The sequence below is a fragment of the Canis lupus genome, chromosome 15 (assembly GCF_003254725.2).
Source record: "Canis lupus dingo isolate Sandy chromosome 15, ASM325472v2, whole genome shotgun sequence".
Taxonomy (NCBI): Eukaryota; Metazoa; Chordata; class Mammalia; order Carnivora; family Canidae; genus Canis; species Canis lupus.
In genome coordinates, this window is record NC_064257.1 from 1,989,639 (window position 1) to 2,005,044 (window position 15,406).

Here is a 15,406-nt window from a genome sequence, read left to right on the forward strand (position 1 = left end):
CTTACAACTTTCAGGGCAATATGGAATAGTTTAGCCAATTTTTCATTCACCAACCTCTAGTTATTAGAAAGCACCTCTAGGGACTGCCTGTTCACTGCCATGCTACCTTCCTAGTTGAAGCACCATTATCTCATACCTGGGTTATTAGAATAGCTTCCTAATTAGTCTTCCTGCCTTCAGCCTTGTCCTCCTCTAATCCTTCCTTCACACTGTAGACAGAATGACTCTTCCCCCAGAGCCTTCAGGGCTTCTTATTAATGTGGTGTAGGAGACTTTCTGATACCTGAACACCACTTTGATCTAAAACCTCTTTTCTGTTTTTGTTTTTTTTTTAATTTAGCATGAGTTTCTATTTATTTTTTTTACTTTTATTTTTTATTTTATTTAAATTCAATTAATTGACATATAATGGGTTATTGGTTTCAGAAACTCAGGTCAGTGATTGATCAGTCTTTTTTATTTTTTTTAAGATTTTATTTACTTATTCATGAGAGACACAGGCAGAGGGAGAAGCAGGCTCCCTGCGGGGAGCCTGATGTGGGACTTGATCCTGGGACTCCAGGATCACGTCCTGGGCTGAAGGCAGGGGCCAAACCGCTGAGCCACCCAGGGATCCCCAATCAGTCTTATATAATACCCAGTACTCATTATATCCTGTGCCCTTCTTAATGTCCATCACCCAGTTACCCTGTCCCCCACCACCCTCCCCTCCTGCAGCCCTCAGCTTGTTTCCTATGATTAAGAGTCTCTTACGGGTTTCCCTCTCTGATTTCGTCTTGGGTTTTTTTTTTTTTTTCTTTTTCTTCTTCTCTTTTTTTTAAACTCTATCCATTAGCCATACCAAAATATTCAGTCTTTAGAGGTACCTTTTCTTACTTCTGGGTCTTTATACATGCTTTTCTTTCAGACTAAAACAAAAGATTCTTCAAAGAATTTTCTCTCAAGTTTCCTGGGTGGCTCAGTCGGTTAAAGCATCTGCCTTCAGCTCAGATCATAATCTCAGGTTCCTGGGATCCAGCCCCACATTGGGCTCCCCGCTCAGAGGGGAGTCTACCTCCTCCTCCCCTCTGCTTGTGCATTCTTTCTCTCTCTCAAATAAATAATCTTTAAAAAAATTTTTGTCTTGGCCGACTTGCTGTTTATCATTTTAACACTTTAATTTAGAAGTGTAGAGGTTACTTCCTCTGGGAATCCTTCCACAAGCCCTCCTAGAGCACCCTCTGTAGCCAACTATAGTACTTATCATACTTTATTATAGTTGGTTGTTTAATTTCTGGCCCTCAGTGAAGCTCTGTAAGGGCAAGAACAATATTTTGATCATAGTTGTATCTTCAGTGCCCAGCACAATGCTTTGATACACATGATAAATAGATTTGTTGAATGGATAGATGAATGGATGGTTAGATGAAAAAATGGCTCCAAGACTTTGCTTGCCTCTTCAAGCTGAATGTTCATTGATCCTTCAGCTGTTCCTCAGGTGATGTGATTTTGTGTGGCTTCATTTAGGCTTTGGTTTGTTAGTTCTTAGAACTAAATTTGATATCCCAGGTGTGATTTCACTAGTCCAGAAAAGAGTAGCACTGTTGCATGCTTGCTTCTACTTTTCACTCACTTTTCATTCACTAAACTTTTATGGAGCCAGTGGTAAGTTTCAGGCACTGTGTTAAACAATGAAGATTAAAAATAATAATAATAAAGATAGCTGCTATCTGTAAAGAGCTTAAATAAATGGATGATGTGAAAAGTATGAAAATAAAGGTATGAACAGGATGTTACAGAAGCTAGGAAATGTTGGGATTTGTTCTGGGAAACAGGGAGAGTCAGACATTTCTTTTTGGCATGGTGTTTTATCTTTAGATGATGGATTAAAAATTATCAAGTTACTAATCTCAAAGGCCTATGGACACTGTTTTGAGAATGAACCACTGTGTATTCATAAACTTAAGCTTTGGGCATTTAAAAATGTCTAGGTCTTATTAGTGCTCGATATGCCATAACTTACTACTCATTTGAAAGTGCCAAAAAAACATGGTTTAGGGTATGCCTTATAAAAAATACTTGCTCTATTTAAATTGGTTTTGAAATTACATGAAACGAAGTGCTCCTTGTGCTGGAACAGACTAATGAGAGGAACAGAACAGAGACCAGAGATAGGTCTAAATGTATATAAGAAATTAATATGTGATCAAGGTGACATTTCAATGTCCCCAATCAATGGGGAGAAGGTAATTTATTCAATAAATTGTGGTGAGCACATTTATTGAATAAAGGTGAAAAGAAAGCAGCATCTTTGCCTTATCTCTGAAAATAAATTTGAGATAGATCAGACATTTAAATGTAAAAAAAAAAAAAGTGAAACCTGAGAAATCCTAGAAGAAAACATGGTTTAGTGTTTCTTAAATATTGAAGAAAGCATGATGTAAAAGCCAAGAAGTCATAAAGAATAAGACAGAGAAATTGAAGGGTAAATTCTAGCAGATAGAGACAGATGTCTTCAAGATACATGACAGGCAAAGGATTAATATCCTTAATCTACATGGAACTCTTAGAATCTGTGAGAAAACCAAAGAATACCTCAGTGAAAAAATGATAAAAATAAAATACAAATGGACTAAAAAGCCTAAAAAGATCTTCAACTTTATTAGTAATCAAAGAATTGAAAATAAAAGTGTAATAGTATTTTGTTTTTTCTCTGGTAAGATTTAACCAAAGTATAGAGATTATTAAAGCAGTTTTATTTATTTTATTTTTTTTTATTAAAGCAGTTTTATCAAGGATATAAGAAACATTTTCTTGGGGATCCCTGGGTGGCTCAGCGGTTTGCCTGCATTTGGCCTAAGGCACAATCCTGGAGTCCCGGGATCAAGTCCCACATCGGGCTCCCAGCATGGAGCCTGCTTCTCCGTCCTCCTGTGTCTCTGCCTCTCTCTCTCTCTCTCTCTCTCTCTCTGTCTCTCTCTATCATAAATAAATAAATAAATAAATAAATAAATAAATAAATCTTTTAAAAAAAGAAACATTTTCTTATGCACTATTGGCAGGAATTATATTGTATCAAAATATAAAATATGTCTGCTCTTCGTCCATTCATTCCCCCCACTTGCCCTAAAGTGATAATCTTAAAAATGTTAAAAGATATATACAAAAAATACTCATCAAAAATTAGAAAATGCTAAAAAACAATTAGAAAATGCTTATATGACCATTGAGAGCATATAACAGATACTTTTGTTAACTAATATAAATTATGGCACATATAAACTGTGGAACAGTTTTCAGACAGTAATCTTGGGGAAGAATTTCTGACCTAAAGACTATGATTATCTTTATTTCTCTTAGGAATTTAGGTTCCACACTTAAGGTGGAATGAGGGTAGAGTTCTTGTAGAGAAATGTGGCCAAATAGTAACCAGCATGAGTAGAGGTGCCTCATGTAACCAGGTCAAATTAGCAGCATTTGAGGGATTTGGGACATATTTAGAAAGAGAGGTTGTGTATATTATGCCTGGGACCAGTAGGTAGAGGTTAAAAGAAAGCAGACTTAGACCGACTATAAAGGTTAAGGTCTATCCATTTGTACTATGGAATAATAAATAAATAAGGAATTTATCATCATTGGAAGTATTCAAGCAGAGGCTAGAGGGAGCTTGAGGTCTCAACTTTTATATCACCCCATCAAAATGCCTTTCTTGACTATCTGCCTAACATAGGACACACATAACCTCAGCACTCTTTCCCTTTTACCTTGCTTTCTTTTCTCTTTATTTGAAAAAGGCCAAACAGGGGCCACATAAAATGTGTCTCTCTATTGTCCTCTAAAGCAACTGACATATTTATTTATTTATTGTTTTTCTTCCCCTTTAGAAAGTAAGCTCCATGTGGACAGAGACTTTGGCTATTTTATTCTTTGCTATATATCACTAGTGCCTAGAGCTAGGATTGGCACTTAGTAGGTGTGCAGTAAGTATTTGTTGAATGAATGAGTATTAAAGAAAGGTATTTATGCATTCGACTTGGTGGATCCTTGTGCTTGACATTTTGGGGATTTTTAATTTTTTAAAGGTACTTCTATGTAGTGTGTCTCTTCAGGGCAGGGATTTCACTTCCTAATAAGTATAACTATCAAGTCATATGCATTAGAGTTTAAGTATTTCTTTTTTTTAATGAGGTTTATCATTTTTAAAATTTTTTTTATTTATTTATGATAGTCACAGAGAGAGAGAGAGGCAGAGACACAGGCAGAGGGAGAAGCAGGCTCCATGCACCGGGAGCCCGATGTGGGATTCGATCCCAGGTCTCCAGGATCGTGCCCTGGGCCAAAGGCAGGCGCCAAACCGCTGCGCCACCCAGGGATCCCTGCATTAGAGTTTATAAGATACTTTCATAAGCGTTATTCAGTAATATAAACGAGATGACTTTTTTTCTTATCTGTAAAGTCTCAGGTCCAGTGATTCCTTTCTAGAGCATCTGTCCATAACTTCGCCATCTAAGATAGTTCCTAGCCTCTGTCCATCACATTATTTTATTTCCTTCAAATACTTACCACTTATTAACTTATTTATTTGGTTATGTGTTAATTGTGTCTCATCTACCAGAATGTAAATTCCATGAGGGCAGGGACCACTTGTCTTATCCCAGCACTGAGAATACTACCTGGCACATAGAGGAATATTCAAACATCAGTTGAATGAATAATTGAAATCATTTTGTAAATTATAAAACATTATACTTACATGAGTTAATAATATTAATCATCACAGTAATCCTTGACCCCAGTAACAGATCAAATTTTCCTGTTCTGCATTCTCAAGGCAATCTATACTACCTCATTAATTTAAATTTATCATAATTATATCAGATTATTTGTTATTATTTATTTAATATCTCTGCTTATTTCTAAACTGCAAGCTCCATGAATTTAGGAACCATGTCTGTCTTATTCCTCTTACATTTAACACAGTGCTTTTGTACTTGGATGGAGTTTAATAAATATTTATTGAATGAATAAGTGTGTGTACAATTTTGCATGATAGATACTATCTCTATCCTTATGATGAGCAAACTGATACTTGGAAGGATTAAATAATTTATCCAAGATAGTTATAGAAACAAGACTTTAGGAGTGTAGTCGGTTAAGCATCTTCCTTCAGCTCAGGTCATGATCCTGGGGTCCTGGGATTGAGCCCTTCATTCGGCTCCCTGCTTAGTGGGGGGTGGGGGTGTCTGCTTTTCCTCTCCCTCTGCCCCTCCTCCCTCCTTATATTCTCTCTCTCTCTCTCAAATAAATAAACAAAATCTTAAAAAAAAAAAAACCCAACACTTTATCCAGCTTCTTCTGACTCTCAATATTACATTATTTTAACTACACCAGTAATTCCTAGACACAGATGTGAATCAGAATTACTTAGGGAACCTTTGAAAATACAGATTTTCAGACCACACCCAAAGCCCATTGAATGAGTACCTCTGAAGATGGGGCCCAAAACTTGATTGAAAGAAATGAGAAAAATTATTTAGGAGATTCTGGTGCTAAGTAACATTTGGGAATCAATGATCTATGCCAAGGGTTGGCAAATCCAGCCCACTGCCTATTTTTATAAATAAAGTTTTAGTGGAACACAGCCATGTTGATTCATGTACATATTATCTGTGGTCATTTTCAGGCTACAGTGCACAGCTGAGTATTTGTGACAGAGATTGTGTGGCCCACAAAGGGTAAAATTTTTACAGTCTGGTCCTTTACAGAATGCTTGCTGACCCCTCCCTGATCTATACCTTGCTGCCTGTCCTATTTTTGTGTGTGTAGTTGGAGATGTAGTAGACATATGGAGATGACATTTGGCTCCATTATGGGCATTACAGTAGGTGCTCAAACATTCTTATTGAGTCAATAAAAATTAACTTGTTTGCAATTTACCTGAAATTAAGAGACTAAGCCCTAGGAAGCATAAGCAGCAAAATTTAAGAAAAATACTAATCTAGGTATGGTTCAATTACAGTTGGTGAACTGCTTTTAACAAACAGATTCATTTTCATTCAGTTGGTAATAGGGTGTTCTCTAAATGGAGAAAGATGTGAGGTTTCTTGCCTAACAAGGGACTGATTACCAAAATTGATGTGTAATAGAGAACTATAATTAATACCTCAACTATTTTGGTACCCCTGATACTGCCATAATTTTTAAAACCAAAGTCTCTTGGGTGCTTGTGGTCAGAACTCAAGCTACTACAAGCAATTACCCAGGACTGACCAAACCTCTAGACCTGCGCTGTCTGATACAGTAGCTGTTAACTAGATGTAGGAATTTAAATTAAATCAAAGTAATTTAAATTTAAATTTCTCACTCACACATCTCAAGTGTTCAGTAGTTACCCGTGGCTTAGTGGCTGCCTTGCTGGACAACACAGACACAAAACATTTCTGTCATTACAGGAGGTTTTAGTGGACAGTGCTGCCATAGATGCTGGAGTTGCAGGAGTTGCAGTTCACTCAAATCCCAGACTTTCTATGTGACTCAACCTTTATTTGTAAGAATGGGATAGTACTTTTTAATGTTTTCTTTTTCTAACAGCAAATAGTGATGAAATATATTCATTCTTTGGTGTAGGGATGTCTCAGCTAAGAGCAAACTCTTTATTACATTCTGATAAGCTCTTTAAATCTTGATTCCAAGAAATATCTATCCCATTTACCTTATGGACTCTGTATTCACGATAGTTAATCACTGGCCAGTAGATTAAGTGGTTCAGAACTGATCGTGATTTCTGGCCAAATCTATTTGGCTTGCTTAAGGATGATGGGAAAGGGACCAGTTTTAAAACAGAAACTGTAAAGTCAATAGAGTATATAAAGTCTTGGCAACATCTTTGAAGTGATTTAGATTTCATCATTCAGTGAATCATTTTTATTCCCAACATCTAGTGCTTTTTACATGGTCCAAAGTGGCCCTGTGCTACTCCACTGCAGAGGAAACATCAAGAAATGCTGGTTTGCTACAGTATTTTAGTTTGTGAGAGTCTCTGGGATCTTCCCTGCACCATCATGGGGTCACCTCTAGGTGGGTATTAGGGGGAGATTGGTAATTGATTTAACCTTTAATAAAGAACTTAGTCATCTTTTGTGATTTTATAAGATAGATATATATATATTTAACCGCTTGTTCGTTAAAATGTTTTCCCTGACCCCAGCAGTGTTACCTTGAAGACTTTCTCTAGCGCAGTGTTCCTCAAATTTTGAGAGGCTCTGAAAGCCACTTTAAGAGGCTAAAAGATCCTGTAGAGTCCCTAACTTATTCTTAGTTACTCTCATCAGAAATGCTACCAAGGACCTACTTTTCTGTAAAGTACCAGATCTTTGTCATTTTGCACCTCAGCAGCACAGCTGTGGCAAGAATGGGAGTGGATTGGGGATGGGTAAGAGAGAGAGAGGAAGGATTCAAGTATAATCTCACTTATTCTGGCTTTTCATGCCATCAAACCATTTTACCCTATTCTCTCCTTCATTCTTTCTGAGCTAAGATGATGGGATCCAACTGTATTGGGTGTTAAAAGCTATCATTTGATGGTATTAAGGGATCTGTTCAGGAGTCAGGTGTTCAGAAAGATTCTCCTCACCCACACTCTATGTCTGCTGTTCTGCTGTCCACAAACTTCCTGGACATTTCTGTGAGATTCTGATATATCTTGCTCTGGCATTTGGATCACTTTAAGGACTAACATGAAGAACATGTAAGGTCATCTTCAGACCATGATGTTAAAACATTGACCTAAAATGATCCACTCTGGTCACCTAGATTTCTACCCCTAGATTTCTACCCCTAGATTTCTACTCTTGAGCCCAGTAGGGGAAAATAAGTTTTTTCTTACACCTAATGTTTAGTCTAGATTACAGCCCAAAAGGACTTTTGAGGAAGTTGACTGTGATAGAGATTTCTATTTCCTTTACAGGTCATTTTACCTGGGACAAATACCTAAAAGAAACATGTTCAGTCCCAGCGCCTGTCCATTGCTTCAAGCAGGTAATTGATTCTCAACATCTTTAGTAGGTGGGAGACAAGTAGATTTGTTCTGGTCCTTAGGACAAGTAAAACATGAGGTAGGAGTCCTTGGACTTCTCACCTGAAGGCTCTAGAGTAAACTTCTATGGTAAGAATACAGCTCAAGGCTCAAAACTCATGAGTTTTGGCAGCAGTCTCTCCGACTTCTTCCCAAATAATACCTTTTCTTTTCTTAACCCCTTTGAGAATATGTTTTACTACTAAGAACAATACCCAATTTTTATGATAGCTCTTAACTCAGACAGATAGGAGACAGAGTTATAGCTCCTTGACAGTTCTTGCAAGTGGAGCAGTATTCATTTCTCTTTGCACAACGCCCCAGCCAGTCTTACCTTTCCATAAGAATAATGGCAACGAAAAAAAAAAAAACAGAATAATGGCAACGAGTTCCATTGGAGAGTATGTTAGGACCTTACTAGAGGTCACTCTGAGCTTCCCACATAGGATTAAGTGTCCCACACAATGCATAGATAATGTTGACTGTATCAGAGCATGATAAGGCTGGTAAACAAAGAAGTGTACTGCTGCTAAACAGAGCTAAACATCAGGAAGATATTTATACCTTCCTTTATTATCCAAGTGTTTATTTCCTCGCATTGTCAGCATTTCACTTTGAATTTTGTGTTCTAAATAAAAAATCTAGGACTTCTGCTCATTTTAAATAATAGGGACTAAAATCATAATACCACCTGAAATAATAATAATAAAAGACAATATGTTAAACAGTGGTTTTCAAGTTACTGAATATTAGGCAGCCAAGCACAGTGATCTCTGAGGGATGAAAACAATGACTTGAGCCCCTTATGATTTCCCAGCTGTCTTAAGAGAATTTAGAGACAATGGCCCATTAAAGAGGAGCCCAGCGTGAGCCCAGTAGCTCTCTAATTTGAAGAAATGGAGCTGAGTGGGGAAACCAGGTGGCTAGAATTTGGAGGACAGGGTGCCAAGAGCTGCACAGAAAGAAAACCACAGAGATCTGCAGAGAGCCCTATTTAAGTATTCAGCAGAGTGATGTTGTTCCATGTATGCAGATGAGGAAACTACCCGAAATCCAGAAAAAAAAAAAAAATCTGACAGGACTGGAAGGAATAGAGCCCCATACTCCCACAGGGCTGGGAATGTTGACTGATTCTACCAGCCAGACTAGAAAATCGCATAATTCATGTGGCATCAGGTGGGAAACTTGGGAAGATCTTACTCAGTAATGGGAAATAATTAGCCTTAGAATGAGCACTTCTCTGGACCTGCCTAACAAATTATAAAAGCATGACTCAAGGGGATCCCTGGGTGGCTCAGCGGTTTAGTGCCACCTTCGGCCCAGGGCGTGATTCTGGAGTCCCGGGATCGAGTCCCACATCAGGCTCCCTGCATGGAGCCTGCTTCTCCCTCTGCCTGTGTCTTTGCCTCTCTCTCTCTCTCTGTATGTCTCTCATGAATAAATAAATAAAATCTTTTTAAAAAAAAACACGACTCAAAATTATCAAACTATTTTCAGGTAACTTAAATGCATCTAAGAGCACAGCACAAGACAAAATGCAAAAATGAACAGTAACCAACAAGGAAAAAGTCAAAATGTCTGGCATCCAGTCAAAGATCACCAGGCATGTAAAGAGGAAAACATAATCAGTCATAAGCAGAATAATCATACAGTTGAAACAGACTCAGAACCTATATAGATCTTAGAATAGCAAGCAAAAACATTAAAACATTTCTTTTAATTCCATGTGTTTGAAAGCTAAGCAGAGACATGGATATAAAAAGACTCATATTGAACTACTATGTGCAAAATGAAAAATACTCTGGATGGGATTAATGGCAGAAGAAGAGATCAGTAAACTTGAAGACATAGCAGTAGAAGCTATCCAAAATGAAACACAGAGAAGAATCTTAAAAAGATGAAAAAGAACATCAGTGAGCCAAAGGATAACTTCCCTTTCCATGGAATAACTTCATAGACCATCTAATTAGAGTGCCTAAAGCAAAGGAGATGAGGGACAGAAAAAGTATCTGAAGATCTAATGGCTAAAAAATTTCCAAAATTGAGGAAAATGTAAATCCACAGATTGAAGAGGCTCTAAGATTCCCCTCCCCCAAATAAAAGACAAGAAAACTACATAAACACGTCATAAATGCTCAAAAGTTAGCAATAGAGAACATCTTAAAAGCAGCCAGAGAAAAAAGACACTACATACAGGGTAAGTAAGATGAGAACATTATATTTTCTTGTTGGAAATGATGCAAAGAAGAAAGTTGAATAACATGTTGAAAGTACCAAAAGCAAAAACTGTCAACCTCGAATTCTATACTTAGTAAAAAGATCTTCCAAAAACAATACCAGGTGGAATTACAGATCTATAAAAAGGAGTAAAAGTCTCTGATAATTGTAATTACAACGGCAGATATGTAAGATTTTTCCTTATTATTTGAATCTCTACAAAAGATAATTGTGTAAACAATAATAATCATATTGTTATTGTAGAGGTGATAATAGATGTATAAGTAAAATGTATAGCATAAATGCCCAAGAGAGGAGAAATCTTAAACATACTGTTAAGATTCTTGAAACAGTATGATATTATTTGAAGACAGACTGATAAGTTAAACATGTTAACTATAAACAGCAAAGCAATCACTAAAATAGTAGGAAATAAATAGCAGCTGGTAGACTTAAATCCAACCATATCAGTAATCAAATTAATTATAATTGGTCTAAATGCCCATTTAAAAGGTTGAGATTATCACATTGAATTTTAAAAAAAGATCCAATTATATATTGCTTGCAAGAAATTATACTTTAAATATAAGGACATAAATAACTTAAAAAGTAAAAGGATGGAAAATGATTAGCCACAATAAAACTAAAATGACTGTATTAATATCAAAGTATATTTCAGAGTAGAGAATACTGCCAGGGATAAAAAAGGTGATTTCATCATGAAAAGGGGACAGACATTTTTACATGATGCAAAAAATGATAGAAATATAAGAAGAAATTAATACATCTAAATTTATTTATAGATAGAGTTCTAATACTCCCCTGTATGATTAAAGAACAAGTAGTAGGAAATCAACAAATGAATAGTAGGCATCAGCAACACTGTCAACCAGCCAGACCTAACGGACAGGTAGAGAGCACCCCCAGCAACAGAATGTACATTCTTTTCAAGTGCACACAATGTTTAACCAAGTTAGACCATATTCTGGACCATAAGGTAAGTTTTGATAAATTTAAAAGGATGTAAGTAATATAAAGTATATTCTCAGGTTACATTGAAGTTAAATAAAAAAATTAATGCAAAAAGTTATCTGGAAAACCTCCGAATATATGGAAACTAAGTAACACATTTCTAAATACTCCTTGGGTATGGAAAAATTAAAAATGGGCATTAGAAAATATTTTCAGGGCAGCCCAGGTGGCTCAGCGGTTTAGCGCTGCCTTCAGCCCAGGGTGTGATCCTGGAGACTCGGGATTGAGTCCCACGTTGGGCTCCCTGCATGGAGCCTGCTTCTCCCTCTGCCTATGTCTCTGCCTCTCTCTCTCTCTGTGTCTCTCATGAATAAATAAATAAAATCTTTAAGAAAAAAAAGAAAGAAAATATTTTCAACTAAATGGAAATGAGCATTTCAAAATTGTGGATTGCTACTAAAGCAGTCCTTATAGTGCCGAACACTGATATGAAAAAGAAGAGTTTCGTTTTCTGACCTCAGCTTTCATTTTAAATAATGAAGGGGAGAAATAAATCAAGTTAACTGCAAAGTAAGCATAGGAAAGGATATAATAAAGATCAGAGCATAAACCAATGATAGAAGAAACAAAAATAATAGAGAAAATCATTGAAGTCAAAAGCTGATTGTTTGCAAAGATCAATAGAAATTATAAACCTCTAACTAGATTAATCAGTAATAAAACACAGATTACTAATGTCAGAACTGGAAGTGGTAACATCACTATTGATTCTATGAATATTAAAAGGATAATAAAGGATTATTATGAACAAATTTATACCTTTAAATTTGACAACTTAGTTGAAATGGATAATTTTCATGAATAACACAAATTACCAAAGTTCACTGAATAGCACTATTTCTGTTACAGAAGTTGAATTCGTAGTTAAGAAATTTCCCACAAAGAAAATTTCAGGCCTAGATGACTTCACGGGTGAATTGTTCCAAACATTTAAGGAAAAGGTAATACATATTCTACACAGACTCTTCCAAAAAGTTTAAGAAAAGGGAACACATCATTCCAGCTCATTCTACGAGGCGGGTATTATGCGGATACCAGAATCAGGTAAAGATACGGAAAGAAAACTACAAAGCAACATCCCATATGAAAATACATGTAAAAATTCTAAAGAAAATTCTAGGAAATTAATTCTAACGATATGTAATAATTTAACCATGACCAGGTGGAGCTTAATTCCAAGAATGCTAGGTTGATTAAACATTCAAAAGTCAATTGGTGGGACGTCTGGGTGGCTCAATGGTTGAGAGTCTGCCTTCAGCCCAGGGCATGATCCTGGAGTCCTGGGATTGAGTCCTACATTGTGCTCCCTACATGGAGCCTGCTTCTCTCTCTGCCTGTGCCTTTGGCTCTCTTTCTCTGTGTCTCTCATGAATAAATTAAATCTTTAAAAGCAAAAAACAGACAAAAAAAACCGAAAGTCAATCAGTGTTTCACCATGTGAACACACTAATGAAGAAAAAGTCTGGTCCTCTCAATAGATGTAAAAAGTCCACTGTCTATTACTAATAAAAACTTTCAACAAATAAGAAATAGAAGAGAATTTCCTAAATACTACACCCTAAAAGGCATCTATGTAAAACTTAAAGATATCATATTTAATGGTAAAAATTTAAATGCTTTTCCCTTAATGTCATGAACAAGACAAGGATGTCTGCTCTTGCCACTTCATTCAATATTGTACTGAGAATGTGACCAGGCAAAAAAATAAAAGAAAGAAAGAAAAAGGAAAGGAAGGGAGGTTGGAAGGGAAGAAAGAAAGAAAGGGATTCTGATCGAAAGATTAGAGCAACTACCAAGGAAAATATGTGGGTGGCAAATAAGTGCGTAAATTGATGGTTAACATTTTTTCATTAGGGAACTACAAAGTAAAATCATGATGAGAGGCACACCTGGGTGGCTCAGTGGTTGAGTGTCTGCCTTTGGCTCAGGTTGTGATCCCAGGGTTGTGAGATAGAGTCCCACATCAGGCTCACTGAAGGGAGCCTGCTTCTCCCTCTACCTGTGTCTCTGCCCCTCTCTATGTGTCTCTGATGAATAAATAAATGAAAATCTTTTAAAAAATTATAATGAGATATCTCTATACATTTATTTAAATGCCTCTGATAAAAAGGACTGACCATACCCAATAGTGGCAAGGATGTGGAGTAAATGGAACTTTCATAAAGTACTGGTGAAAACATACAATTATTTAATTGCTTTAAAATGTAGTTTGCAAAAAACTTCAAACTACTGAGCCAAAAAAAAATCCACAAAATTAGGAATTGAATAATACATCTTTAACTTGAAAAACTGTTTATACCTCAGTACTATAGTTAAAAGTAACTCAATAGAAGACATAATAGAAAAGAAACTCTCATTTACAATAGCAGCATTTGCAATAGGTATATACATACATATATGTAATATAAAGTGTATTCTCCGGTTACATTGAAATTAAATAAAAATTAATATGAAAAAGTTATTTGGAAAACTTCCAAATATATTACGTGTGTGTGTGTGTGTGTGTGTGTATGAATAAGCTGACAGATATGCAAAGCACCTTACCTAAAGCATGATTCAGTAAAAAAATTGACTTTGACTTTGTCAAAATTAAGTACTTCTGCCCTTCAAAAGACACTGGTAAAAGAGGGAAATATAAGCCATAGTCTTGGAAAATATTGGCAAATCAGACAGTTGACAGCAATGCTCTCCAAAATAATCAATCAATTTGGTGTAATTCCTACCAAAATCCCAGGTAGCTACTTTCTAGAAATTGAGGTTATCCAAAAATTCTTAAAGAAACACAATGGAACCAAAATAGCCAAAACAATGTTGGAAATGGAGAACAAAATCACATTTCCTGATTTCAGAACTTACTATGAAGCTGCAATACTCAAGACATTGTGGTACTAGCATAAAGATAAACTTATAAATCAATGAATTAGACTCAAGAGTCCAGAAATAAACTCATGCATTTATGTTCAATTGATTTTGGATGAGTATGCCAAGACAGTTCAGTGGTATTTTCAACAATTGGTGCAGGGACCACTGGATATGCACATACAAAAGAATGTAGTTGCACCCTACCTCCACATGATATACAAAAATTAACTCGAAGTAGATGATAGCCCTAAATGTAAGAGCTAAAACTGTAGAACCCTCAGAAGAAAACGTAGGAGTAAATCTTCATGACCTTGGATTAGGCAGTGGTTTTTTAGATATGGCACCAAAAACACAACAAAAGATAGTTTATACTTCATAAAAATTAAAAGCTTTTGTGCTTCCAGGGACACTATCAAGAAAGTGAAAAGATGACCCACAGAATGGGAAAATATTTGCAAATCATATCTGTTAAGGATTGTATCTTGAACATATGAAAAACTCTTAAAACTCAGTAGTTAAGACAACCTAATTTTTATTTATTTTTTTTTAAATTTTTATTTATTTATGATAGTCACACACAGAGAGGGAGAGAGAGTGAGGCAGAGACATAGGCAGATGGAGAAGCAGGCTCCATGCACCGGGAGCCCAACGTGGGACTCGATCCCGGGTCTCCAGGATCACGCCCTGGGCCAAAGGCAGGCACCAAACCGCTGCGCCACCCAGGGATCCCAAGACAACCTAATTTTTAAATGGGCAAAGAATTTGAATAGATATTTCTCCAAATATACACAAGTGACCAATAAGCACATAACAGATGTTTAACATCGTTAATCTGTAGGGAAATACAAATCAAAACTGCAGTGAGATACCACTTCACGTCTACTAGGGTAGTTGAAATTAAAAAGGCAGACAATAGGGATGCCTAGGTGGCTTAGTGGTTGAAAGTCTGCCTTGGCTCAGGATGTGATCCCAGAGTCCCTCCACGGGGAGCCTGCTGCTCCTCTACCTATGTCTCTGCCTCTCTCTGTGTCTCACGAATAAATAAATAAAATATTTTTAAAAAATAAAAAGGCTATGAAGAAATTGGAACCTTCATATTACTGGTTAGATTGTAAAATGCAATAGCCTCTTTAGAAAAGTTTAGAAGTTCCTCAAAATTTTAAACATAGAATTAGCACATGACCCAGGATTCTCACTGTTAGTTATACACAAGTGAAGGGGAAACATATGACCACATGAAGC

General features: G+C 36.3%; 1 protein-coding gene across 18 annotated transcripts in view; it reads left to right on the forward strand.

The window, feature by feature from the left end:
• SCMH1 (Scm polycomb group protein homolog 1) overlaps window positions 1-15,406 on the forward strand; it is a 177,597-nt gene that overhangs the window by 58,043 nt on the left and 104,148 nt on the right. For 7 of the 18 annotated variants that reach the window (XM_025419725.3, XM_025419736.3, XM_049094411.1 and 4 more), the window contains 3 exons: window positions 6,432-6,526; window positions 6,921-7,056; window positions 7,946-8,016. The exons of 2 other annotated variants lie outside the window; for them this stretch is intronic. In XM_025419725.3, coding sequence (XP_025275510.1) covers window positions 6,432-6,526; window positions 6,921-7,056; window positions 7,946-8,016 — 302 coding nt within the window. Of the gene's footprint in view, window positions 1-3,863; window positions 3,960-5,662; window positions 5,715-6,431; window positions 6,527-6,920; window positions 7,057-7,945; window positions 8,017-15,406 lie in introns of all 18 variants that reach the window. 9 more of the 18 variants (XM_025419728.3, XM_049094413.1, XM_035698993.2 and 6 more) reach the window with 4 other exon arrangements.